The sequence below is a fragment of the Procambarus clarkii genome, chromosome 70 (assembly GCF_040958095.1).
Source record: "Procambarus clarkii isolate CNS0578487 chromosome 70, FALCON_Pclarkii_2.0, whole genome shotgun sequence".
Classification (NCBI taxonomy): domain Eukaryota; kingdom Metazoa; phylum Arthropoda; class Malacostraca; order Decapoda; family Cambaridae; genus Procambarus; species Procambarus clarkii.
Genome location: NC_091219.1, coordinates 28,593,960 through 28,621,710, shown reverse-complemented (window position 1 = coordinate 28,621,710; position 27,751 = coordinate 28,593,960). Strand labels below are relative to the sequence as shown.

Here is a 27,751-nt window from a genome sequence, read left to right as displayed (position 1 = left end):
TGGACTTCTTGTGGTTCTTATAATTCTTGTTAGTTATACTAGGAATACTGAATATCTCTAAGTCTTGTTCTGTAATTGCAGGTTCCTATAAGTCTTGTACGGTCATATAATTCTTGCAAGCTCTTATAATTCATATTTTTTCCAAATTCCCTTACTATCTAAATACTTAGTGTTAATTCACTAGCTCTGTTGCACTGGATCCCCCGTAGATAATAGTTACAATACTGTAATTTGAAAAATGTGAACCATTGCATATTAATTCATTGTCAATGACAGGAAGCCTGTGTATTTTCGTGTTAGAATTTTTCAAGAGAAGATGATGATATATTTGAAAGAAAACACTGTATTTAAGACTCATTTGCATTTGAAACTGCAGATTCTCTTGTTGAATTAAATTTAAACCGCTAATCAGGAAGAAGAGTTAATTTGTCTTAATACATTAAGAATCAGGCACAAGACATCCTCATTGTCGTCATTCTGGATCAGTGTACTCAAGGAATATTCCAACTTATGTATATAGTATCTTGCTCTTGCTACCTTTTTTTGATCACTTGCTTGTGTGAGGTTGGCTTCTCAACCCTATCAAAGCTCAAGATCAGAGAGAAACCACTGCCAATATACATGTGGCCTTATCCTCCAGTAAGCCAGATTCGACCAGGCTAACAAATAACAAGTAGTTCCACCAAACACACTGAATAGGTAAGCCTAGTACAAATTTCTCCTCTACTTTGCTTGCTGCACTTTATTAAAAGTTTGTATTTGGTGTCATCTTATAGGTTAGAATTGTCTTATCTCACCGAAATGAGTGTGTAAACACTTTATGTCTGCATGTATCAAATGAGAAAGAAAATGATATATCATATTATGTTTCTCTTTATGCAAGGTGCAGGTGCTAGTAATATGCATTTGAAAATGATATATGTTAGTGGGTCTCGTGGTTACTGCATAAAACTAACGTGGGTTGCGGTTGAAAAAGTTTGAAGGACCTTGGTCTATACCCAGGCATTTATGACCTGATGTCTACCTTCACACTTGCCTAAACTACTCTCACACCACATTCAAATTGCAGCTGTTTAATACAAATGCACTTCCTTGCTCTCAATTTACCCATTGCTCAAACTTGATCGAGAGGGGACACCACTAAACTGGTCCTAATGAGTTATATATTAAACATATCACTCATCTAAATCAAATCACAAATACAACATCTATAGTCAGTGCTTGTGATCTTGTGTTACACACAATGTCTGTAAAAGCACTGTCCAGCAAAACAATGGATGGGCTTTAATTTAGTTGTCAGATAATAACGGAACCTAGCAAAGGATAATACAGTACTGTAGTTGCAATATATAAGTACCAACTTTCTATAACATTTTTATTTGATAGAAGCAAATTTACATTTATACAATTATAAAGGAGAATCAAAATTCAATTTTTTTGTATAAATTCTGTAAAAACTTTCTATTTTATTTATATATGCAGTACAAGAGTTCTTACATTCTAATACCTTGAGCAAGTGCTAATAAAAACAATTGTGCACTAAATTTTAAAAATATCTTACACATGATTTTAAGTTTTAAATTGTACTCTTCATTGTAAATATTTATCTTGTACAGTATTTATGTACAAAGGGAAAAATAATAATAAAAACAACAACAAATATACTGTACATTAAGAGGGATCCACAGTGGTGGATCCCTAAGCATCACTCAGTGGCAAAGAATGAGTTTCTCTACAGTAAGAGTAAAAATACACTATACACTGCAACATGCAAAATCCGAATCATATACTGGATTCATATAATATCTAGTATCTGGATCCGATCCGTATCCGTATATCTGGACCCGTTCTGGATGTTCAAATAAATGCCCTTTTATTTTGACTATTTATCACCGAAATATTTATATTTTTCCTGAGAGCCGATGATATACTGTAATACATGTCAAAACATATTAAGACATGAAAATAAAATTGTAAAAATTTCTTCTATTTTGTAAATAAAAGATTACTTTTTGAGTAAAACGGAATTAGCTATGCTTAACTGAGCTGGCATTGTAATATTAACTTCATTTCAAATAAGGCTAACAAATTTATTACTATACAGAAGACAATTAAAGCATGTACTGTATATCTGCATGTATAATGAAATGTTTTCACTTTGCAGGTTTCTTTCAGAAGATTAAGCTGAATTTACCAAATGTTTTCTAGTTTTAAATTAATCAATTATATTATAGTTACCATGATCATAATGTAAATCATTCATTTTTGCAAACTAAAATACAAAAATGTTCAGAAAATATGTATCCAACAATTTTTTTGTTTAAAGAATCATAATTGATAATTATACTGTATTGGAATTGAGACGTTTAGGTGAAATCATTATCGGTATTGGAGTTGTTAAAAATTTTAAGTATCGTCCCATCACTACCTGAAACACAGTTATGCAACAAATACAAAGGCCAGAAATTTTATGAATGGCAAGTAGTCCCCTCACAGGACAGTGTCCAAAGAACAGTCTACACTTATCTTGAAAATAGTGGATTCGCTACAGCCAGTGACTCGGAAAGGTCTGTATTCACAGACATCAGCGACAGGATGTCTGGGGTAAAATTGCAAAGGAGCTGGCAGCTCCCAGAGTGCTGCCACCTGTTGGGGACCAGGCGTAACTAAGAAGAGGAAGAGAAGTTCTAGCTCGTTTCTAAATTAATGGTTTGGCTATTTCAGTACTGTATTTTGTTATCCATAAATCTTGCAGTTGTCTATATTTCTTCACTTAATGTCTGGATATTTATAAATGGAAATATATATTTTTTTATATACTCAACTTTACCAACAAGGAAAACACTTATTACTTAGCACCATTTCTACGACATTATCTGATATACCAATGCATTTGTTATTATTACAGAACAGTATTATTATTATTATTAAAGTACATTATTATTATTATTTTTGCAGTATTATTATTACTATTATTATCACAGATAAAGGATACAACAGATAATATTTTCAAGATTTTAAGTGACATTTTGCTGTCTTATCGAGAATATATACACTGAATACCCTACAGACAAAAAAATTTGAAACCATTCTTTCAACAAGAGCAGAAATATCAGTGTGTAGAGCAATGATAGTGGGCATGATCTCTCTCTTGTGTGGGGGGAGGAGAGTTAAAAGAGGTTATTGGTGGGGAGGGGGGGGGGGCCTACATGTATGTACATTGTACTTTTAATTAATATGTTAAGATAATGTCAGTAACTATTTACAGATAAAATTCAGATAGGGGAAAAAGAAGTAATATTAAAACATACACATTAAGATTCAATGAAAAATGTTCTTGGGTGATCTTTGGAAGAGATGAAACTAAACTTACTAGTATAACAGCAACTAATGATTAAAAAAATTAGGCATAACTTTCACTTTTTCTTCCACAGTTGGTCAATACTCTTGGTGCGAGGCATACTCAACCACTTGCTGAATTCTTTCTCCATCATATTTCTGGTACTGGGATTCCCAATGTTAACTGTAGGGATGATCTTTTTAGGCTGAATAAACTGTACAAAGCGTTTCAGTTCTTTGTAACTTGAGTGCTCAGAGTATGGAATCCCTGCAGATACATACAAATATCACATTAAAACAAATAGTCAGCAATATTATTCTGTTTCATAAAAAAAAATGTAATTTACACTTTTGATCATGTATTTGAACCTCAAAAATCCAGACACTATTAGGACTAGGCCATGCCCCACTTTGAATGGTCTGCAGACAGTGGAAGCCCACCTATATACACATTATCACAATAAATAATTTAATTGTATTTACCTAAAAATCCAACATTGAATGTAATGAAAGTCCTCATTCTGGGCAAGCCTCATGTGGCTCCCTGAAGCTATATATTGAGATGGCTCCCAACTACTAAGTCACAACAGACAGTTCTGTTTGGCTTAATGGGGACCAGAGCCAGAACCTGGCTCCCCCACAGAGGTGCAGAGAGCAGGTGACACTCTGCCACCCCACTGGGAAAGCATCCAGGAAATTCAAAGAGACTACCCTGGAAACACAAACCGTAACTGACCCTATTTTCCACTTGTTACAACGTGTAATAAAGTTGTTACATCTTGACTTAACGTGTTTTTGACGTATTAAAACGTTGTTACAACTTGTTATATTGGTTGTTATAACTTGTTAGGAGGTGTTAAATCTTGTTCGAACGTTGTAGCAACGTCGTAGTTTTGCTGTGTGTTTGGCGGGTAAAGCCTCAAAACTCCTAATGAACTCCATTAACAATAAAAACAATGGACTTTTAAGTGGTACTGTAATTTTTTTTAGTGCTTTGATGTTCTGTTTTTCTTCTACCTCATGGTGCTCAAGACACCTGGTCATTTTTTCTGGTGTCCTGGGATTTTACCTTTTTATTTTTCATTTAGGTGTTGACAAATCCACAAGGGCTGTGACGAGGGTTCGAACCTAAGTCCGAGAGGATCCCAGACGCTCCTTAATCCTCAATCCTGGGATCCTCTCCGACGTAGGTTCAAACCCTCGTCACAGCCTTTATGGATTTGTTCATTTGATGCATCACGCTATTGTGATTTGTGTGTGTAAAGTGTTGCCATCTTTCATAGCCTTGTTTTTCAAGTAACATGCTTTGACCTCCAGTATGCTGGTGTTTTCTTATTACAAAGTGATACCTGTCAGCATCACCGCTGCTCTGAAAGTTTTCCCATTGTGTGCATTGCCTTACATTACATTGGCCTTGGGGATTCTTGCCTAAGGAAACAACATAATAGTTTAAGCTCAGATATACTTGTGTAAAGAATATAAATATATGTATTCAGAACAAGTTTCTCAGTTACTCCTGTGGCCTTCCCTTTTTCTCCTGATATAATTACTGCATAAATATATCAATCTACAGCCATATTTATTTATACCTGGTACATCATTACCACTCATTATATAATCTTCAAGATATATTATTTCTTATAATAGAGCTAAGAAACAAAACATAACTTACCATATATATAAATATTACCAAACTGCTTTGAAGAAAGGTTGTTGAGCAAATCACCACTTGAGTGTTCCCAGCCAGTAGGACGGATTGCTACACCTACGGTGTAACGGGGCTTCATCATCTCTATGTAATCCATCAGTTTCTAAAAAGTACAACAATGTGCTAATCATACCATCCTCATAATTACCTTGTTCCCCACATCCAAGTGGTGGAGAAGCACTCACTCAAGAAAGATGGAAAAGTATTGTAAGAATAAAGAGATATTTAGAGTTTTTTATACCGACACACAACCCTTTAAACTACAGAAGTTTAATTATTAAAATATCCATAGAAGTGTTTAAATCATTTCACAGACTGTATGCTTAGGTAGTTGTGTCAATGATTAGCAGGATCTAGTTCTAGAGCCCTGCCTCATAGCTACTTGCTATGATGCTTTTATACCAACTGACTTTCCAGTATTCTGCTGTACTTGTCCTTGAAGCTGTGAATGGAGGTTGCTTCCACCACTTCCATCTTTAGCTGATTCCCTCTGTGTAACACCCTCACTACATGTATGTATTTTCCTATACCTCTCTGCTTCATCTTTGTTTCCATTTTGTAACTGTGCTCCCTTGTACTGCTGTTCCTCACCAAGAGAAGACTGTCACTATCCTCTTTGTCTATACTTAGTATCTTATATGTTCGGATCATGTTGCTTCTGGTCTCTATTAGTGTCATTAGACTGAATTCTTTTAACTTGTTCTCAGAATTCATATCTCTAATATCTTACACTGTATTGTAACTCTGCCCAGGATATACACCAGGAAGGCAAAGTTAAAGCTCCCACACTGCTGCTCGAGCAACCAATGAGTCACTTGGGGCTGACTTAACAACAACGAACAGCCGCACTGCCTGAGAGTCCCAAATGAGGCCCAACAGAGTCAAAAGAACACCCAAGAAAAACACTGGAGCCAGAGCAACAGTGGCAAACATGGCACCAGTAAATATCAGAGCAGTACTGATGGTAAAGTCACCTGTGAGCTGTGGCCTTCACCTTAACCCATACAAACACTAAGCTCACATCTCTAATAGTCCTTCCTTGACCTCCCTCATGATCCCTATTCATACATACATTGAGCAACCACGGGGACATTGCACAAACCTGGCATATATCTACATTTACAGTATATAAAACCAGGAACTCATATTATCAAATATTATCACTTAAACATGTATTACTTCCTAAAACATCTCTCATTTAATAGAACTTGACCAACTCTCTACATGCTCATTACTCTGGAATCCATATTAACATTCTCATATGCTTTTTTTGTCTATAAATGTCATGTATACCTTACAATCTTTCTCCACAGCTGTCTTAATGCAGATACCTGACCCCACACAACTACAGTGGAACCTTGGATGATGAGTGGCTCCATCTATGAGCATTTCAGGTATTGAGCAAGCAACTCGCAGAAAATTTGTCTCGATTGACGAGCTTCCACTCGGTTAACAAGAAAACCATGTGGTGCTTCCTAGCGTTCCCGACGGTTCTTGGACTTCTCCGACGACAGTGTTGTTGTTGTTTCGCAAGAAGAGTGTTTCACATGATGAGCTCGGTGCCAGAACGGATTAAATTTGTTAACCGAGTCACCACTGATCCTACCTTGTTTATAAATGACCAGTTTCTTAGTGAACGTTGTATGCTGGAACTTTTCCAATTCACTATCCTGCCCTCTGCCCTACACCTTGCCCAATACAATAAGACTGATGCATCTATAACTCTTACACTATGTTCCATATCTTTTCTTATATATCATGTTATTTAGATTTCTTTGTGAACATGTCACAATACCCACAGCTGACAAAATTCTCCACACCAACTCAATTATTTCTTCCACTGCATTTAATAGTTTCAGCATAAACCTCGTCACTATTATCCTACAATCATACTTTCTCATCCTCTGACAACACAGATTAATGTGAAACAAGATTACATGGAAGATATTAACTCAACAGAGAAAATACAAATCTTTTGGAGGAAATGTTTTGTTTTGAAAGATGTATATTCCATTAATGTGAGTTATGTGGTCTACAATGGCTTGTTGGCTACTTGCCTTAATAAGATAATTGTAGGTAATGTACTGACCTTTGGTTTCAAGTCACTCATAGGCACAACATGAACTTGAGCACAGAGCTTGTCAGAGGTAAGCCTGGCTTGTAACTCTTCATCCTGGATGCAGCTCAGTGTCTTTATCCTATCATTACTTGCCCAAATACGGCAATCCAAAGCTGTTGCTATGGCTTTAAAGACTCGCTCTTTTCCTGAAAAAGAGGTTAACATACATTATGAAATGTAAATATTTTATTTTAGATGGCCATCAATTTTAACACTACACAGCACATTAAGACATTAATGTTAAAAACATTAAGCAGTGTAATCCACTTCTAACATTCAACATATGAACATTACATTGTAGGTAATTTATTCCCTGCTATTGTAGATCATATCCTTCATGTATTGGGTACAAGTCTGGGAAATGATACAATTAGTGCAGTACAATTAAGAGTTCAATTTGGTATTTTAAATTATAAGCTGAAACTTTGGGGATACATAGATGCCATGTAACTAATTTATACCCCAAAAGTTCCAAAACACCAGCATTGAATGTAATGAAACGATAGTTTCTGGGTGAGCCCCAGAAGCTCCCTGAAGCTATCACACTGAACAGTGCCACATTACTAGGCGTCATCAGTCGCAGAGTTCTATTGGCCTACTGGAGACCGCGAGTCAAAACCTGGCCCCCCTCAGATAGCCGAAGGGAGTAATGGCCCATGAACATTTTACACTTAAAGGTTATCATCTTTGCCACCATCCAAGGGATGGCACTCAGAAAGATAGACGAATCAAAACAGACTACTGCATGGTTAAAATGAGACCGCAGCCCCAAAATTGCTAAAACATCTTCTCCACAATGAAAGCAAACAACCAAAATTTTGTGAAACTATCTTCCCCTCCTAGTTTGTCCCCACCTTACCCCTTGCCTGGGGAAACGAGGGAGCCGGGCCGCGCACAAGTCAGTTCTATAATGATAAAACCAACCGGCGACCTCGGATGTCAAGCCTCACCCAGAGGCTTTTCTAGGTGAGCCTCTGGGGCTCACCCAGACATTGGCGTTTCATTACGTCCAATACTGGTTTTCTGTGGGGAGCTCTGCCGGCTCTCTGAAGCTAACTGCCCACAGAAAAGAACAAAAAGAGGCACTTACCAGGAAGATGGCAGCACCGCAGAAGATTCAGAGGTATGCCACCAGACTATTCACAGAACTGAGAGATACAAGTTACAAGGAAAGGCTACAGGAACTAAACCTCATGTCCCTGGAAGACAGAAGAGTTAGGGGAGACATGATCACCACCTACAAAATTCTCAAGAGGAATTGACAGAGTGGACAAAGACAAACTATTTAGCATGGGGGGGCCCTTGAACAAGGAGACACAGGTGGAAACCGAGTACACAAATGAGCCACAGGCACATCAAAAAGAATTTTTTCTGTGTCAGGGTAGTTAACAAATGGAATGTATTAGGCAGGGATGTGGTGGAGGCAGACTCCATACACAGTTTCAAATGTAGATATGACAAAGCCCAATAGGCTCACAAATCAGCACACCAATTGACATTTAAGAAACAGGACCAAAGAGACATAGCTCAACCCCTGTAAACACAACTAGGTGAATACAAGTAGGTGAGTACCACAGGTAACAAGTCGAAGGAGATCAACTACTACGACACACGACACAACGCAGCTGAGAACCTGTGACGTTAACTAATGTATTTTGGTAGTTTTGTTTAGTTAATTTAAATTTATGACCTCGTGTTCTTGAAGTTCCAGGTTTGAAGAATTGATTCCTGGAACTTAAGCAAGAGGTAATAAATTTAAGCTGATGACTCAACAAAGCTGCTGAAAAACATTCGAAAATTAAGTCTCGCAAACAGAGCATCAGTGTTAACTCTTACAATGAAACTCCTTAAAGTTTAACCAACTATACTTTTAACTAGCATGGACTAATGAAAATTAAGGAACCAAAAACTTATTCGAAGGATTTTACCTATTGAATATGCTCCCACAAAAATAAGTGTTTTTGAGTTGTTCTTAATGTGGCAAGTAGCAATAGAAACACACTTCTCAATCACATCGTCTTGATTAGGGAAATCGTAGAGTGGTTTACAGTACCTGTAAAAAAAATCAATATAAGCTGAAGAGTACATGATGAGCTTCATTTTGAACATGGCACTGAGCTTCCTTAGGCTTGTGGACTCTGTGGCCCACAACCCATCAGGTGGTACGTGGGGCAAAGGAGACAATGAAAAATTTCCAATCCATCCCAGCTCCAAATGTGAACTGTACTGGGGACTAAATCCAGAGAAGACAGATGGGCCTCACGTCTGTCTTCTCTGGATTATTCTTAGAACCCAAGAAAAAAAAAAGCAAGATGGATGCATCAAACACCTGATCTTGTCAAGACAATGGAATACCAGAGCTCAGTCTGAATTTAGATGGGTGCTGTAGAAAATTCCTACAAACAGCCAAATTTATTTGGGAAATATCCATAAAATACTAATGCAATATACTGTATGTCCTTAATACTGAACTTGAAGTGTTTATTTAAAACTAGATATGCCTCTCAATCACTTTCTAAGACAGGAAACATACAGATGTGTGTGTGTATACCCCCAGTAATACTGGATGTGACTGCATGTAAGAAAAGACTGCTCAGATGTAAATTTATTTTAGGCACATCAAAGCAGCTGGGATAATGATAATTATGATTTACCCAGAGATATAATAATCTTTAAATAGGCAAATTAATATTGAATAATGCATAATACATGTGGACGGGGTGGTGTGTGTCGGGGGAAGGGGGTGGTGTGTGAGGTGAGGTGGAGTAAGGTGGTGTATGAGGCCAAATAGTCACTGTATACATACAAATGCAACTGGATGCTTATGTTTGGTTGTAGCAAAATAAACATTTGAGCATGTCTGAGCACACTAGACAAACCATACATTAAGGATCATTTTGCTTTCCCATTCTGGTTTATCCTTCAATCATCTCAAAAGAAAGCAAAGTCGAAAACATTTTTTGGGACCGGCCATTAGGTGAAGTATTAAATTAACCATAGGGAAAAGGATATGCCTTTGCTGTACAATCAACACAATGTCAGGTCTTAGTTTAAAACACATCTGTGCTATGAATATCTGTGGGAAACTCTTCCCTACTGCTTATTTCCTATCAAATTTGCCCTACATCATTTTAAAGCCATGATTTCTGCTGGTTTCTTTTGAAAAATAGTAAACACAATTTAGTTTGTCTCCTATATTAATGCAGGTTAAATAGGACAGTAATCATCAAACAAGTGCACACTTTTATCTAACATGTTCCCTTAAAGAAAGAAAGAAAGAACTAATTTTGACCAATTTCATTTATTCCTGTCCAATACAAGTACAGTACTCGATACAATATATCACAATAAAGTTTACAGCACAAATTTTTCAATAACCTGCTCATGATCAAACCAATATCACTGTTGACGTACGTAGTATCCAAGTATAATGTATCAATAGAACAGTTCCACAGTGAAGGGTATGATTCCATCTTTTGGTTAGCACGGAAGTCACCAACATGAAGAACTGTAGCGCCAGTTCTCAGTTTGAATAGAAACATCACCGCTCCAGGACAGCTGCAAGAACAACAGTATAATTAATCATTCATCTTTAAATACTGTACCTTCAACCTTTGGCTACAATACCTATATTTTTGCTTTATCCCCAAAGATGGACAAAAAACAGCAAATATCAAGCATAGAATATAATAAAACTTTTGTGTCTGGTGGGTCCCTGAGCTAGCCACGTGGTTAGCACCAATCTTAACATGCCCTATCAGGCCTTAGGGAGTCGTGCATTTACCGCAGACCAGAAAGCAGGATCTGGCCCACTTTATCGAGGCAAATATAGTCTGGATACAAGATCAACCTACGACAAGATGAAAACACCAGCCGACAGGAGAGTGCAGAAATGAATTTATTTAATTTAATGTTGGAGAATGTATATAAGTATAAGGAAAAAAGAAAAATATGGAAGGGTTCCAAGATCTGGAGCTCAATTCCCACAAACCCAGGTAATCACTCCTGAAAACACCTGTATTACAGACCCAATGAATCCTATATCACAAGTCTTATTTCACCACCTTAGCCTTCACAGCCCATCCTCCTGTTTTGTTTAGGTAGTAATTACAGTAACGATGAAGACCATCATACATATATCGACTTAAGAAGCAATTAGAAAGTAGAAATCGGTACTATTGAATTTGGACAAACCAGGAAAGGTTTTGTATTTATGTTGCAAAGAAAACCTAAACTAACCTAACCTTCCTAGGCCTAATATAGTACTGTACATTTATGTCCTATATTAAGCCTATGAATATTTACATTTGTTTTTAATTTTTATTTTTTTGGACTTATAAAGTGAATACAGTAGTACCAAGCTCTACTATCTAATTGCCTTTTATGTCAACATATGTAAGATGGTCCACACAGTTACAAAAAGTACTATAGAAACAGGAGGATGGGTTAGCTTTCATTATATATTTACCATCGCCCTGCACAAAATTAACGGCAACTTTCTCAGCACTCTACTGGCTGCTGTACTTTAACAAGCATTGAGAAGAAGGGAAACTTACTGGTTGGCTTCAAGCAGTGTCACCTCAATGCCACACACCACCATCGGCTTCTCCATAGGCAAAGGGTGTATGTACTGATCAGATACACCAATCCTCAATTTCACTAGCCGGGCTGAAAGGCAATGATATTCAGAATTATATTTACCGTACATTAAAGGTACAGTACTATATTTCCAAGTACAGTATGCCAGGAAATCATGTAATATTTACTCTCTTGTACTCTAAATAGAGGCAGTTTCATATGATTACAGTACTGTAAAAGCTCTTCTCTCTCTCTCTTTTCTATTTAATGGGATTTAGGTGAATCATGACTAGTACACTTACTTACTCTTACTAGTGAATTCCTAAACTACTACAGTAAAAATGGTTACCTGTAATTTCACTGCAATATATGGGACGACTAAAACTCTTCTTGAGGCCTCTATAATGATCATAGTGGAAATGTGTAAGGAAGTAAGCACTCACACCATCAAGGTAACCATAAAAAAAGGCATCCACAACAAAACTTGTATCTGCAATAAGAGATCATTTTCAATCATGTGATTTTATAAAAGGCACATTCAGATTTAATAAACTATTAGATATTGCAGCTCTATAATACATGTACAGAAACAATATCCTTTATATCCTCACCTGGAATGTATTTATAGAAAGGACATTTTCTTTGTTGCCATGTTGGTTTCTTATCCTCGTCTCTCTGCAGAGTTCCAAAATTATTTTAACAGAACCTCAGTGCTTTACATATGATCAATTTAAGGAATACAGTAACTCCAAAAAAAAAAAAAAAAAACTACATAACATTCTTCCAATATCCTCCTTCTGAATACAGTACTTAATTAATGCACATGACTTTGCTGCAGCAGCAAAAACTTGAACCTTGAAGTTTTCTTGAACTTTGTATAGTACTGTCCTTTGATGTTAAAAATTGTCAAAAAGTGTACTGTAATAATTTTAAATGGCACTGGGGGTAATGGATGTTCTAGTACTTGAGACTTTAATGAAGTAAAAGAACAGTACAAACACTTCACTAGAATTTCAGCAAAATTAAAAGCCACAGCCATTCAATGTATGATTTGGCTAACTTTCTGTCCCTCCAAATCTAGAATGAACGCAGCTTGTCAAGGGCGTACTATTGCATGTCTAATCCACTAAAGAATCTAAGGATATCACCTCAAAGGCAACAGAACCAAAAAGCTTTCTTACTTGTGTGGATTCAGAGCTATCAGTTACACTGGGAAGCTTAACTATTTTTCTTTGCATCTGTGACATAAGATCTTTCCAGCCTTCTGCACCCGACTTTCCACAGGTTTGTTTACACTTCTTGCATGCTGGGAAAAGTACAAAATTAGATATAAAAAAGAAATATGTACAGTGTATGTAAGGTTTATGTAACCTGCCCAGCATGATTTATGATTATCATTACTAAAAAGTTAAAACTTGTCAGCAGATATTTAGCACCATTTGAGGACAAGCTCTTCTTCCATCAAAAAGGTAGTCCCCATTATTCAGTTTACATGTTGCAAAGAATCTGGTTTACATATTAAATTTTTTGTAAATTTCTATACAATAAAGTTCAATTCTCCAGCTAAACAACTAGTCCAGGATCTAAGGAGTTCTGGTTTTACATGAGGATGCACATTGGGGCTAACACTGTTTCTGATAACCACAAGAATGAGAACAAGTGGGAGAACAAGAATGGGAAGTTGCAAAGGCCCCTTGTCTCATTATCTAAGTAGGTAACAAGTGTCTCACTGGTTTTTAAACCAGTAGTGACTAGTGCTTAAATTAAGAAAGCAAGTGATAAGAAGGCCCAGAAAACACATTTGTATATAGTAATGAGAACAATTTTCATGTCAATGTTAAGGTAAATTACAGTAGCTTATCATAAACAGAATACATAGACACATACTCGATCCACAGTGTGATGCACATTTGTTGGCGGTCTGCTTGCAAGAATCTTGACTTTCTTTAACAGGCTGAAAATAGTTCAGGATACTAGATTGTCCCACTGAAAGTAGAGAAAAATAATAGATATTTTAAACATTATTAAACCTGATATAGTACAGGTGATTACTAGCAAACCCAACCCTAATAGTATAGTACTCATGATTATTGGTACATTTAATAGTCCTCCTGATTAACAGTACATTTCATAGTACAGTACTCCTGATCAACAATTCAAAGAGTACTTTGGATTAATGGCCATTTAATAGCCTTGATATTCTTGTCAACAACCATCATATTGGTATCATCTGTAGTGAAGCTAACAAAACTTAAGAAATAACATTTTCCCTGCTAGAGCCTCTAGACATAATGTGGACATACTCACCCGAGACCGGTGATGATTATGCTAATCTTAAATGCTTCTCTAATCCATAAAATTCATATTTTCATTTTTTTGGTTTTAATTTAGTGAAAATATACATGCGGTGATACCAACTTCAGAACCCTCAGATCTGTACTAATGAGATAGGCAAAGAATATTTGGTAGAACAATTAGGAACTGCACATTAGCAGTTGTATAGGTGTGAATATATTCTAATTTGTTATTATCTGCTTGAAGTTATATGTAGTGTTATTTATTTTTTATTTTATTTATTTAAATGAATGGGTAGGCTGTCATGAGTGTGTGAGTGAGCTGGTGAGTGAGATGGTAGGGTTGTGCCAGTATGTGTGGTCAGGCTCGTGAGTGTGCGAGGATGAGAGGGCAAGCATTATAAAATTTAGTACATAAATATAGGTATATACTACATTACAATAGATAGTGCCTGACTGTATGCATAAGAGATGAGTACAAGTTTTTTTTGATGAGTTCATAATTTGTTTACACTGCGAACCATTAGACACAATCATGAAGATTTAACAACCAGGCAGAGAGAGAGAGAGACAGATGCACACATAGTCATTCTATGACAGAGACAAACATTGTAATACCTGTACAGGTACTATGATGAGCAATCACAACTATCACTTTCCCATCCTCTTTGTTCCTGGGCAACCATAAGAATTTAAGTAGAATGTCTTAAACCTTTGATGTAATAATAATGCATGCTCCATTTTAATCCAGTGTCAGGTCATATGTAGTTCACATTTTGTCATTTCCTTCAGTCAAAGAACAAGTGCTCCAAAGGTGCATCATACTCATGATTACTATTACAAAACAGGCTATATAATAATGACATACAAGTGTGTGGATGTGTATGGGGGAGGGGGGAGGGGGGACAGGGGAGTGTGTTGGTGATAATGTACCACAAACAGAACAAACTGGGCCTCCTCCTTTCCTTGTGTAGTGGCTGTCGAGTGAATAAATGGCAAGGATGACCAAGATTCAGTAACACTTATGACACACACGCACACACTTTTGATATTTCATTTTCTTTATTAATAAAGATACAGATGGTTTTGCAACAATTTTGGTGAATTGGTTACACATGATACATTCCTATTAGCTTAGAACAGTGGATAGTTAGAATTTAATATAGATATATGAAGATACAGTTAAATGCAGTCTTAAGTAGATAATAAATTAATAATACAGTATTGACCCTACTTACACACAAAAATGGCCAGCTGTGGATTGTGTTGATATGTCACCTACAGTATATATTTTCTTAACTATGTAATTCATGCCTCTCAGCCACATGAAACCCACCTTCACTCCTTCCAACATGACCCAACTCGTACTACATCCACCTCTTTCCCAACCCCCCTTCTGCCAATTTTAACCCTGCCTCCATCCCTCCAACCCTTTAAAACTACATTCTTCACTAACCCTAAAAACCCAGCCCCAACCCAATACCACCCTATGAAATCCAGCTTCCCATCAAGACTCAAAATATCCTTGTTCCCATCATCTTGCTGAACACACCTAATTGTGTGTATGGAGGACGAGGGGGGGGGGGAGGGACGGGAATAGGGCTTCAACTTTTGGGTTCTGCTTCTCAACCAGTCTTAATACATCATAAAAGTGATACAACATATTTTGAACATTACAATCTAGTGTCAGCTGGATACCTGTGACCTAACACTGTAGACAACTTCCAAGGACTTGACATGACCTCAATGACAGGTTTGCACTTTGCGATTAAGGGAGTAGGATAAGAGGCATGCGAGGGTGCCAGTGGTAGGTTATGTGTGTATCGATATCAGCCTCTGATTTTGATTTTTTTAATGTGCCAATACTATGGCATGGAAATTTTAATTATTTTTCCTGCTCCTACCATATAATTTTACATAACCTATAAAGAAAAACCATATTAACTAATGTTTTTTCTTTGCATATTACCTAATGTCTTAATACCAATATATCCAGAGGCCAAGGTTAAGAGACTTCGATGGTTTGTGTATATGGAGAACATAACTAACATGGTAGCATATTGGGGAGTGTCTATAGGGTGCTAGTCATCAAGGTATTGATAAATTAATTTTTTTTTATTTGTAGATTACAGTATGTTATTCTTTCAAACACAAATATTTACCTCATAGCTGTAATCTGAACATTTGTATAAAACCTGAGCTGCAGTTTGTATATAAACACAGTAAAGATAATTTAACAAAATATACCTTGTAATAGTCCACAAGCAAGAACACTAATATCTAGATGAGCTTATTATCAAACCTGGGTCTAAGGACATCAACCCAACGTTTACCTCAAGACCCTAAACAAACCGTAGATGTGTACCTAAAGCACCCACTGACCACTTAATGTGATCAATCAATGCATATGTTTGCATGTGCCCAATGACTTACCTTGCAATATATATGCATACACATACAGTACAAAAGCATTCACATGTACAGTACACTGGATAAGGTCCAGCTTCCGGATAAATAACAGAATTGTCTGAGCAGACAGTAATCATAATATACTTTATTTATATACAAAAAGGTACATTGGGTTTATGAGAATATATAGCATTGATGTTTTTACAATCTTGTAAAGACACTAGCATGCATAGTGTTTTGGGCAGGTTCTTAATCTAATAATTTTAAGTAGGAAAATTCTAGCAAAATTGAAAACATGTTCACAGGTACATTGTAAGAAAATTTGGCAAAGATAAGTAGGTATACTAAAAGTAAAATTTTATGGTTATCAACAGATACATTGTAGCATAATTTGAGGATTATTTAAAGGTATAATGCATTAAAATATGCATTCAATATAAAAGCAATGATATAAGGTGAAGCAATGATTTCCGGTAAAGTTGTATGCTTAGGTACATATATTGAGGAATTGGGTAGCACTAGATGCAGTGCAAGTTTAAACCACTAGGTAGGAAACTATGAAGATGAAATTAGGTACATTTTGGTTTTATTTTTGAATAAGGCAAAAGTTGGACAGCTTTTCAATTCATTAAGGAGTGAGTTCCATAGACTAGGTCCCTATATTTACATAGAGTGTTTACACAGATCAAGTTTGACTCTGGGGATATCAAAGAGAGATTTATATCTGGCGTGGTGATTATGGGTTATATTACATCTGTCCAGGCAAAGTTTCAGAACAGTTTCAATACAATACAGAATTGCAATTAATTCTTCATGCTCAAGACTAGCATTGTGTTATACACCAGTTGTATTACACAGTTGAGAGGCAGAACCTAAAGCTCAATCCCAGCAAGCACAATTAGGCGAGTACTGACTGACATCGAAATCATAATCCCAAGAGAACATTGATCAAATTGTTCACAATTATTTTTATAAACTTTGCAAAGTCACTAGTGCTGAACTTTTACACACATGTACATTAAAAATCATTAACTTTCAGCAATCCCCTGTGTAATTTCCAAAAGATTAAGCACAAACTAATTGCAAATGCCTCGTTAACAATAAAAAAAATATATTATTTATAGAAATAACACTGTTCTAAATGGTCTTACAAAAAATAATGTTTCACTAACCTTTTTTAGATGACTTTTCCGGAATTTTATTGAGATGAAAATGAAGATGGATACAAGGCTGACACGAAGGCTTGCCAGGACACTTGTTACTTGACTTAGTACACCGCTGCTCCTTGACTGAAGTCTTCAAATGTGGTCTCTCGTCCTTATTATTATTAAGGTACTTCTCCACTGCTGCATCTACCAGTCTTACAAAAATGTCGTCGTCAACTTCAAATTCATCATCACCATCTTTCTCAACTCCCGTCTTTGAACAACAAGGTTCACATTTGTCTGAATTTGAGCCATTAGTGATTCTCTGCAATTCATTTTGATCAATATTTAAGTTTTGTTCTAATTCAGGAGTGTCATTCCTGCCTACATTAATACCAACGTGGCAATCTTGAAGTAGAGATATAGATGGAAGGCTTGAGGTGTCAGCAGAAGTTACAACAGGACCTTCTGTTACATCATTATATTTAACAGAATCAACCACATTTTCCTCTCCTCTACAATCTTCCCCAAAGGGTTCACTTGTTGGGTTTTCGTCAAAGACCTCTGTATCACAGTCATCATCATCATCTGAGATAGGAGACCTTGTACCTTGACTGGCAACTTCACTAAATATAGCTGACTTCATATTATCTTCATTATCACAACATTTAGACTTCATGACAGAATCCACATCAAGATCTGGAATTTCTTCATTAGCCAAATTACCTGCAGAATCATTTTTGTTCAAAATTTTACTTGGAGTAGTGTGTTTACTGAATTTTTTACCAGCTTGCTCAAGTTTATTCAAATTTGTTGTAATCTTTACATCAGATAACGGCTCCTTTACAGACAATTTCTCTGCAAGAAAAGTTGAAGTAAACTCATCACAAGCATCATCGGAGTCAAGGTTAAACAGTGGTATACTATTATTCAATTCAGTACTGTCACTTTGTGAAGAAAAACTACAAGGTTTTTGTTGTTTTTCTTTTGAATAATTAGTCAACTTCCCTAATCCTGAGGAACCAGCCACTGCCAGGTCTTCATAGCCTGAGTCATCACTGGGGGACTTGGGATTCTTTTTAGTTTTTTTATGTTGCTTCTCCTGTTCTTCCTCTCTGAGGTTTGTGGAGAGATTGTGTGCTAGAGTGCGCTGATATTCAGACCGCATTTCAGCCATAGTGTGGTGTGTAAAGTTCCAAAAATGACTTTCAATAATTGCGCAACAGTCAATTCCATCTTTACATTCTGAAATAAAAAAAAAAAGTTAGATAAAGATCACTGGCATTAGGTGTCTTGAGGAAAGCTACCATTCTATACACACAAGAAATCACAATAGCGTGATATATCAAACGATTAAGGCGCTTCTGGGATCATCCTGGACATAAGTTCGAACCCTCATCACGGCCCTTGTGGATTTTTTCTACCATTCTATGTTACATCTTAGTAGTGCCTATGTAAAATTTTGTCAGTCATAAAACAAATACACAAACTAATTTTGTTTAAACCTAAAGTGCAGTTATCATCATAGGTGCAACAATGGAAAAAAAATCGTGTTGTATGCATGTTGTGTGATTACCTAAATGTAGTTACAGTATAAAAGCTGAGCTCATGCTATCCTGTCTTCCCAGTACACTTTGTCATATGACGCTTTGAAACTATTGACTGTTTTGGCCTCCACCACCCTCTCACTAAACTTGTACTAACTGTCTACCACTATTTGCAAAAGAAAACTTTCTAATATTTTTATGGTACCTTTGTTTCCTTAGCTTGAATCTATGACCTCATGTTCTTGAGGTTGCTGGTTTCAGGAATTCCTCTGTCAATTTGGTAAATGCCTGTTATTATTTTGTAAGTGGTGATCATATTGCCTCTTTTTCTTCTATCTTCTAGTTTTGGCATATTTAACTCCTCTACAGCTGGGTCCCATTTGGCTTACAATAACACATAAGGGTGCAAGATCAAATTGGATGTAGCTATTTTGGTTACTAGGAATTGGGAGCCTCCATAGAAGCCCTTCCAGAAAAAGAATGTAATGTGAAGCTGGTAATTAAGCAAAATCAAGAGTTTCTTTCACCCTAATGCTCCTATTCACCTAGCAGTAAATAGGTACCTGGGAGTTAGACAGCTGTTACGGGCTGCTTCCTGGGGATGTGTAACAAAAATGCTTAATAAAAAGGAGGCCTGGTCGAGGACCAGGCCACAGGGACGCTAAGCCCTGAAATCATCTCAAGATAGACGGGAGAATAACAGTGTAATTTAAACAAGGTGGAGAAGCACACATAAACCATATGCCCATTATAAACAGTTGGGTGGCTCACCAATGAATGAGCAGGTGGATAATGTTGACAAGGATGGATTGGTGCCGACGGGCCTGCTGCCTGGAACAGCAGACGAGACCAAAATGGCATAAAAGTAAATTTTTTGTCGGTTTGCTTTCTGGTTGGTTTTCCCAAATTTTATGGTTGATTTCTGAGCCCTTGCTCCCATTACCTAGCAGAGCAAGTCAGACTGATCATTACTTCCAAAATGCAGATGGTTGGGGTCTCAGAGGCAGTGTATGAAGGATTAAGGCTTAGTGGTACCAGATTTAAGCTTAAGGAATTACCGAGGAATCTCCCTAAGTAAAGGCTACCTAATACACCTGTAAACAAAAACTAAAGCAAATACAGTATGTTAATCCCATAATGAGGTTACTAAAAAAAGCGATAACAGGTAACATCATTGCATGCTTCAAAGGGCATGCAATATAACTGCAATATATATATTATTCAAAACATAAATTGTCAGTACAGTACATTAAAATCAACTTTAAACAATATTTTACATAAAAAAATTAAGAAGAAATTTACCCGTCTTATGGGACCAGTCAATTTCCAAACACTCGTCAGTGTGAAAATCTCGTGATTTTCCAGTATCACTGTAGTCCTTCCATGGCATCATACATATGGGGCAGACGTCAGCAGCTAGTTTTTCCTGCTCCGATCTCGCATTTAAATTTTCCGTAAGTGCACTCTCAGCACTCTTTCTCTTATGACTGACTGGTGCTGCACGAGATGCACTGCTTGCTTGAAATCGCGATGATCCATTTAAAAACGACTTTTTAGCAATATCACTATTATTTTTAGAATTCAATTTACTGCTCTTGTTATCTGATTCAAAATTTAATTGACTTTTGCGAGGTTTCACATTAGTTAAACTTTTTTTCAATGGACTTTTGAACCGTTTAACAGTATTATCTCTTTGAGATAAAGAGAGCCGACTTGGTTTTATTTCTTTTTTTATCAAGGTCTGTGTGGAGGAAATCTGGGTCCTGAAATGTAAAACCTCATTGCAATTTTATATAACAAAAAGCCACATACAGTAATTATGTATATATTTTATAAACAATTATTTAAAGTACCAGGTAATAAATAATAAGTTACACTTATCAATAGCTATCACCTATCAATAGATTAGATATATCTAATTTATAACAAATTCTAATCCAAAAGCATCTATTGTAATAAATTATATCTCACATATTGTATTTATATATAACATATAAACATGTACAAAAAATATATGGGATGGGATACAAGAGATTCAGATTCAGATTCAGATGTTTATTCAGGTAAGGTATATACATACAAGTGATGTTACATTAATGGATTGATATATAGATAGAGCTAGTACATACAATGCCTAAAGCCACTATTACGCAATGCGTTTCGGGCAAGAAAAACATTAATATCTAGAACTTAATACTAATTGAGCATAAAGAATAAAAGATGTTGAGAACAAATACAAATAAAGATAAAAAAAAAGGGGGAACATGACTGAAAAAGCAGCACAAATACAATAGGTTGACAAACAGTGTTGATTACAAAAAAGAAAAAAAAAGAAAATAACAGACATGGGTTGACAATAGAGGAGTGAGGTAGATTACAGGGAATTTATTAGGTAGTGTTTAGTTTTTATCTTAAACTGGTTGAGAGAGGGACAGTCTTTAACATGGTTGGGAAGGTCATTCCACATTCTGGGCCCCTTGATTTGCAGAGCATTTCTAGTTTGATTAAGACGTACTCTAGGAATATCAAAACTGTATTTATTTCTGGTGTGGTGCTCATGGGTTCTGTTACAACCTTCTATGAAGCTTTTAAGATCAGGATTGGCATTATAGTTTAGCGTTTTATATATGTATAATACACATGAGAGAATGTGCAGTGACTTAATATCTAACATATTAAGAGATTTGAGTAGGGGTACCGAGTGATGTCTGGGGCCAGAGTTGGATATTGTTCTAATAGCGGCTTTGTGTTGGGTAATTAGAGGACGTAAGTGATTTTGGGTAGTAGAACCCCAAGCACAAATACCATAGTTGAGATAAGGATAGATAAGGGAGTAATAGAGAGTCACCAGAGCAGGGCGTGGTACATAATATCTGATCTTAGAAAGAATGCCCACAGTTTTTGAAACTTTTTTTGATATATTTAGAATGTGTCCCTGGAAATTCAGCTTGTTGTCAATGAGAATGCCAAGGAATTTGCCATCTAATTTGTTACAAATTTGGGTATTGTTTATTTTGAGATTTATAAGACTAGAGGATTTATTGCCAAACAGAATATAGAAGGTTTTGTCAATGTTAAGGGTGAGTTTGTTGGCAGTTAGCCAATGATGGACTTTATTTAGCTCAGTATTTACTGTGGCATTTAGAGCAAGAGGGTCAGGACTGGAGTAAATGAAGGTTGTGTCGTCAGCAAATAGAATTGGTTTGAGGTGTTGGGAGGCATTTGGAAGGTCATTAATGTAGATGAGAAAGAGGAGAGGGCCAAGTATGCTGCCCTGAGGAACACCAATGTTGATGGGTAGGGTGGGAGAAATTGTATTATTCACAGAAACATATTGGAGCCTGTCAGTAAGGTAGGACTCGAGGTATTGTAGGGAGTGCCCTCTGACTCCATAATGATGTAATTTAAGAAGAAGGTTATGGTGGTTGACAGTATCAAAAGCTTTACGCAGGTCCACAAATAACCCAACAGGGAGCTCCTTTTTATCAAGGGCTGTATGAATCGAGTTAAGCATACTAATGAGTGCATCGTTAGTGCTTTTTTTGGGTCTGAAGCCATATTGGCAAGGGCTAAGTATATTGAGTTTGGCTAGATATGAGTAAAGCTGCTTGTATATAAGTTTTTCAAAAATTTTTGACAAGTTTGGCAGGATTGATATAGGTCTGTAGTTGTTAACATCTGTGGGATCACCACATTTGTGGACAGGCGTTACTCTCGCTTTTTTTAGAATATCTGGAAAGGTTTGGAGTTCAAGTGACTTGTTGAAGAGCAAAGCAATAGCAGGGGCTAAAGATCTGGAGGCTTTTTTGTATATTAAAGTTGGTATCTCCTCAAGGGCACTAGACTTGGTTTTAAGGGAAAGGATTATCTCATTGACGTCAGTGGAATTAATAGGCTTTAGGTACAGAGACTGTGGATAGTTACCTGTAAGATAGTCCTTAATGTCAGTACTGGAAGATGGAATATCATTTGCAAGGGATGAACCAATGGAAGAGAAGAACCTATTGAACTCAATAGCAGAATCAGAGGCTGAAAGCTGACCATCGTTATTAGACAGGAGAGTCGGTTTGTTATTTAAAGATTTCTTTGATCCCAATATTTGTGAAATTGTGCTCCAAGTTTGTTTAATGTTGCTCTTTATTTGAGTAAATTTATCTTCGTAGTAATTAGTTTTGGCTCGTCTAATTATCTTAGTTAGCAATAATGAGTAATTCTTTGAGAATTCTTTGGAGACAATTCCTAACCTATACTTCTTCTCAAGGTCGTGTTTTTTGTTAATGGATTTCAGTATTCCCTTTGTAAGCCAAGGATTGTTAAGCCTTTTGCTTGTGACTTGTTTTGTAAGCCTAGGACAGTGGGTGTTATAAAGGCTAAGAGTTGTTTGTAGAAAAGATTGCACTGCTAGGTTGATGTCCCCTATGTTACCTAACTCGGACTCCCAGTTGACATTATCAGCAGCAGTTATAAAATTGTTTATAGCAGTTTCATTGTGCAGCCTAAAGCTTAACTCCCTTGTTTCTAGAGGTGGTTTGCTAATGTTAGTTAAGAGAAATGTGGGGTAGTGGTCTGTAGTGCTATCGGTGATTATACCTGAAGTAAGCGGAGAGGTTATGTTGGTCCAGATGTGATCTAGAGTCGTGGCAGTGCTATCAGTGATTCTAGTAGGTCTAGTGATTAAGGGTATGAGGAGGCAGGAATTCATACAGTTGAGGAAGCTAACAGCAGTAGGGTGTTCTGGCTCGCAGAGGTCAATATTAAAGTCCCCTGCGATAATTAGGTGGTTTTTGTTCAGTCTGTTATCAAGTATTAGATTTCTAAGGTTTGAGTTGAATACAGACACATCAGTGTTGGGAATTCTATAGACTGCACCCACAGACAGGACAGACTCAGCACCCTTGACTCTGAAGCTGGCGAAGATATACTCCCCATAGCAGTCTCTAGTTCTAATTTCTTTTAAGCATGTTAGTTCTTGGTGGTAGTAAAGAGCAGTGCCACCACCTCTCTGAAGTTGACGACAGTTGTGAATTGCTGAGTAGTTAGGCATGTTAAAGAGTTGAGTAGTATCCTCTTTCAACCATGTTTCAGTAAGTATAATAAAAGAGAATTTGTTGCCAATAGTTTCAATCAAGGCACTAACATCATCGAAGTGTTTACCTAGGGATCTAACGTTCAAATTGATTACAGAGATATTGTGATTATGAGTTAATACATTGTTTACATCATGTGCTGCAAAATATCTGCAATTTAGATCATTAAAGTGATTATTGTCATAGATAGTGGATAAGAGGTTAAGTTCTGGGTCTATACTTGACTGCATAAAAGAAGCTGATTGTAGAATCAGAAATAAGTAGAAAAAAGCTATAAAATAGGGAAAAAAATATACACAATACTGTACAAAACAAACACAAAAGGGGCTTACAGGGGTACAATGGAGTAAGGGAGTATGGCTAGGCTAGGCAACCTAGGCAATTAATGAGATTAAAGAAAAAACATGTAAACATGGACTATACAAAACACAAGATATGGAAATACAAAACAAAAAATATAAGCAAGACTAAGCAATACAAAAAAAAGAACAAAAAAACAAATTGAGCAAAAATGAGGTAGATTGCTTACGAGTACTCACAGGTACACTGTAAGTAACAATTTGCAATTTGAGATGCAGGCAAAGCCAGGGGTACAATGGAGTAAGGGAGCATGGCAAGGCTAGGCAACCTAGGTAAAAAATGAAATCAAAGAAAAGTTGAATAATAAACATAGGCAAATTTGAGCTAATGATTAATAACTATAGATAGTTCAGTAATGACTGTATAATTAAAAAGACCTGAAGAACTACTTTAATAACTCAATTAAATAATTTCGGTAAATGACTAGGTAAGAGTAAGTTAAAAATTAAGTCAGAAAATGAACCAAGGAGACTTAGGATACCTAGCCCCACTAGTTGACAGGGGGTTAATTAAGTTAATTCATTGGGAGTGATAAGGTGAGACAAACCACATTGGGAGAGGAAAGTGTTGAGGTTTTCTTCTCTAGTAATAGTAAACATTTTGCCCTCTGCGGTTTTTCTCACCTTTATCAGACCATCTCTAACGAAGCACTGATGAATAGCATCTGGGTTTTGTTGCCGGATTTGACGCAGGCGGTAGAGGATTTGCTGTCTGTTCCTGGTCAAGCACTCGTTGATGTATAATCCCTTCCGTAGGGATGCAGCTGTCCGGACTAGATTGGATTTCGTGAACTGGGAGCAAGACCAGTGAACAAGGCCAGACATGTGATGTATGAGGTAGTAATGAGTCAAGATAATATAGTACAGTGCAGCACTTAATAGGGATTCAGACATCTGGAAGGAGGACAATAGTATGCTTGACGAGAAGATATACAAGAGTTAATTACCTGTGAATGGGTTTAGTGATGGTTAGATAATAACTAACTTCATAAGAGAGGAGAGTGAAGGACTACTACAGGGAAAGGTCTCATGACAGAATAAGAGGCACAGACTAAACCATTAGTTAATTTTAGAGAACACTACCAACAAAAGGGAAGATTACAGTAGAAACAAAGCATCAGACATACAGTAAGTCACTAGAAATGCACACCACCTTACCTAATTCTCTGCAGTGGTGTGTAACAGAAAATGTCATCGTCGTCGTCACTAATCATGCTGCAATTCAACCTAGAAAGACAAATAGTGATATAAGAAAAATCTAAATATATGCTGTACACAACACTGTACTGTATAATACATCCAATAGTATTTATATATATTTTTTTTTTGAGATGTATATACAAGAGTTGTTACATTCTTGTACAGCCACTAGTACGCGTAGCGTTTCGGGCAGGTCCCTGGAATACGATCCCCGCCGCGAAGAATCGTTTTTACAACCAAGTACCCATTTTACTGTTGAGTTAAACAGAGGCTACAGTTAAGGATTAACTGTTAAGGCGCCCAGTAAATCCTCCCCGGCCAGGATACGAACCCAGGACAAAGCGCTCGCAGAACGCCAGGCAAGTGTCTTACCACTACACCACGGAGACTGGTAACTAGCCTAACTAATTCTAGCCTAACTTCACCTAACAAAAATATTTTGTTTTATACATACTGTGAACGAGGCATATTATGTCACATATTTAACTCTGGGGACCATTTTGGATACTAGTGGTGCCATTTGGTGAGTGAGGGCAAGCAGCGACGGATGTGGCCAGTAACTGGAGGGGTGACCCCCTAGCTCTATGCTACAGTCACTCACTCTACAAGGAACAACCTGCCAACAAAGTTCTCACAAAAGCACTACACTACTGAACTGTCATTTCCCAAACAATGTATTAATAAGAACAAGGAGAGACACGAGCGTTATACAGTTTGGAGGACAAATTTAAAACCTTTACTCTAACGCACCCAAGATAACGAGTCACTTATAGTGGAGTACTGTTAATATATCAGTACTATGTCTTGACTACTGGTGTAGGGCTGTACTGTGCACCGGTGCCCACTACACTGTACACAGGCACCGTAGACAGGCACTGTAGACAGGCACAGTACACCACACACACACCACTCCTGACCTTCCCTGGTGGCTGGGGTTAAGTGGTGCAACACCTTCCCCGCGCCGCCCGGGTCTCCTCCCCCACACTCCCGGGTCTCCTCCCCCACACTCCCCCGGGTATTGTTTTAAACTCAGCAACTGGGAACAAAAAATTCCAAGTATTACAGGATACGGAGAGCCCGTAGTGGTCATACCTGGCACAGGAGTCTTCATTGCTAACTCTACCAGAGTCCCAGATTCATTCTCGATGCACAATCGGGAATTCCGGGTTCGAATCCCGGGTTGGACAGAAATGGTTGGGCTGCTTTCACCTAGCAGTGAGTAGGTACTCAGAGATTAGTCAGCTTGATGTGGGGATTCATGGATAAAAGCCAGAACGTCTACGCTTCCTGTCCCTCGACACAATGAATTAAATTATTATTATTATATACTGTACCTTTGTGCTTCGTGTCTTCTCTTTCCCCTTCTCTCGTCTTCCAAGACAATATATAATGTCTAAAGCCAGACACAAACGGTTGGATATCTTTCCTATCAGCAAATGCTTAATCCTGATTGATTGATAAAGATTAAGCAGCCACAATTAAGACGCGGGCACGGGCATAAGAGATAATAAAACCGTGAGGTCCGTGGTTCGAGTCTCCTAGAGCCCACGTGAATGGAATAACAGAGAATGTTTGTTTCTGTCCAAAAATTGGAGGTTAGATATACAAGGCTTGAGGCAATGTTCTTGGGGTCACGAGTTGCCACCTTCCGTATAGATGAAAGTAGCCAGCTTCAGGACTAATAGTTGCGGATTTATAATAAAACTAGTCAAATAGGTTTTTTTTAACACTTGATACGCTTTTCAGAGTATATATCCCAACTTATTTAAAAAATAGCCCGAAAAATTGCAAATAACGACATACATAGCTGACGTTTTAATTAGGCTACAATGAGCCTAATTGGGCTACGTATAACCCAATTAGGCTACCCACTATGGTATGATCGCTCTTCTTGATGGTACCTGAGATGATGGGATGTGTAGTTTGCTTGAATGGTTTATCCTCCTGATGACTGCTTCCCGTATGA

The 27,751-nt window shown here is 37.1% G+C and overlaps 1 protein-coding gene across 6 annotated transcripts; it reads right to left on the bottom strand.

Moving 5' to 3' along the window:
* Positions 1-1,361: 1,361 nt before the first annotated feature.
* Positions 1,362-27,751, bottom strand: LOC123775342 (DNA cross-link repair 1A protein). Of its 6 annotated transcripts, XM_069311809.1 has the most exons (15): positions 26,240-26,453; positions 25,744-25,812; positions 20,442-20,902; positions 17,620-18,837; positions 13,632-13,730; positions 12,926-13,050; positions 12,356-12,419; positions 12,094-12,234; positions 11,723-11,834; positions 10,581-10,724; positions 9,095-9,219; positions 7,137-7,312; positions 5,012-5,150; positions 3,374-3,607; positions 1,362-2,646 (listed from the first exon to the last, which is right to left on the bottom strand). In XM_069311809.1, the coding sequence occupies exons 1-14, from the start codon at positions 26,251-26,253 to the stop codon at positions 3,417-3,419; spliced, it is 3,078 nt and encodes a 1,025-aa protein (XP_069167910.1). In that variant the 5' UTR covers positions 26,254-26,453; the 3' UTR covers positions 1,362-2,646; positions 3,374-3,416. The 6 variants fall into 6 exon arrangements, with proteins under 6 accessions (XP_069167910.1, XP_069167911.1, XP_045626406.2 ...); XM_069311810.1 differs by lacking the exon at positions 26,240-26,453 and adding an exon at positions 27,687-27,751 and having other exon boundaries at positions 1,362-3,607; XM_045770450.2 differs by lacking the exon at positions 26,240-26,453 and adding an exon at positions 26,536-26,824 and having other exon boundaries at positions 1,362-3,607.

Excerpts from the sequence above, each read along its gene's own strand:
- LOC123775342 (XM_069311809.1), bottom strand. Across the intron at positions 12,235-12,355 it reads TTTCTATAAATACATTCCAG|ATACAAGTTTTGTTGTGGAT; the intron begins GTGAGGATATAA and ends CTCTTATTGCAG. Across the intron at positions 11,835-12,093 it reads ATATTGCAGTGAAATTACAG|CCCGGCTAGTGAAATTGAGG; the intron begins GTAACCATTTTT and ends ATTGCCTTTCAG.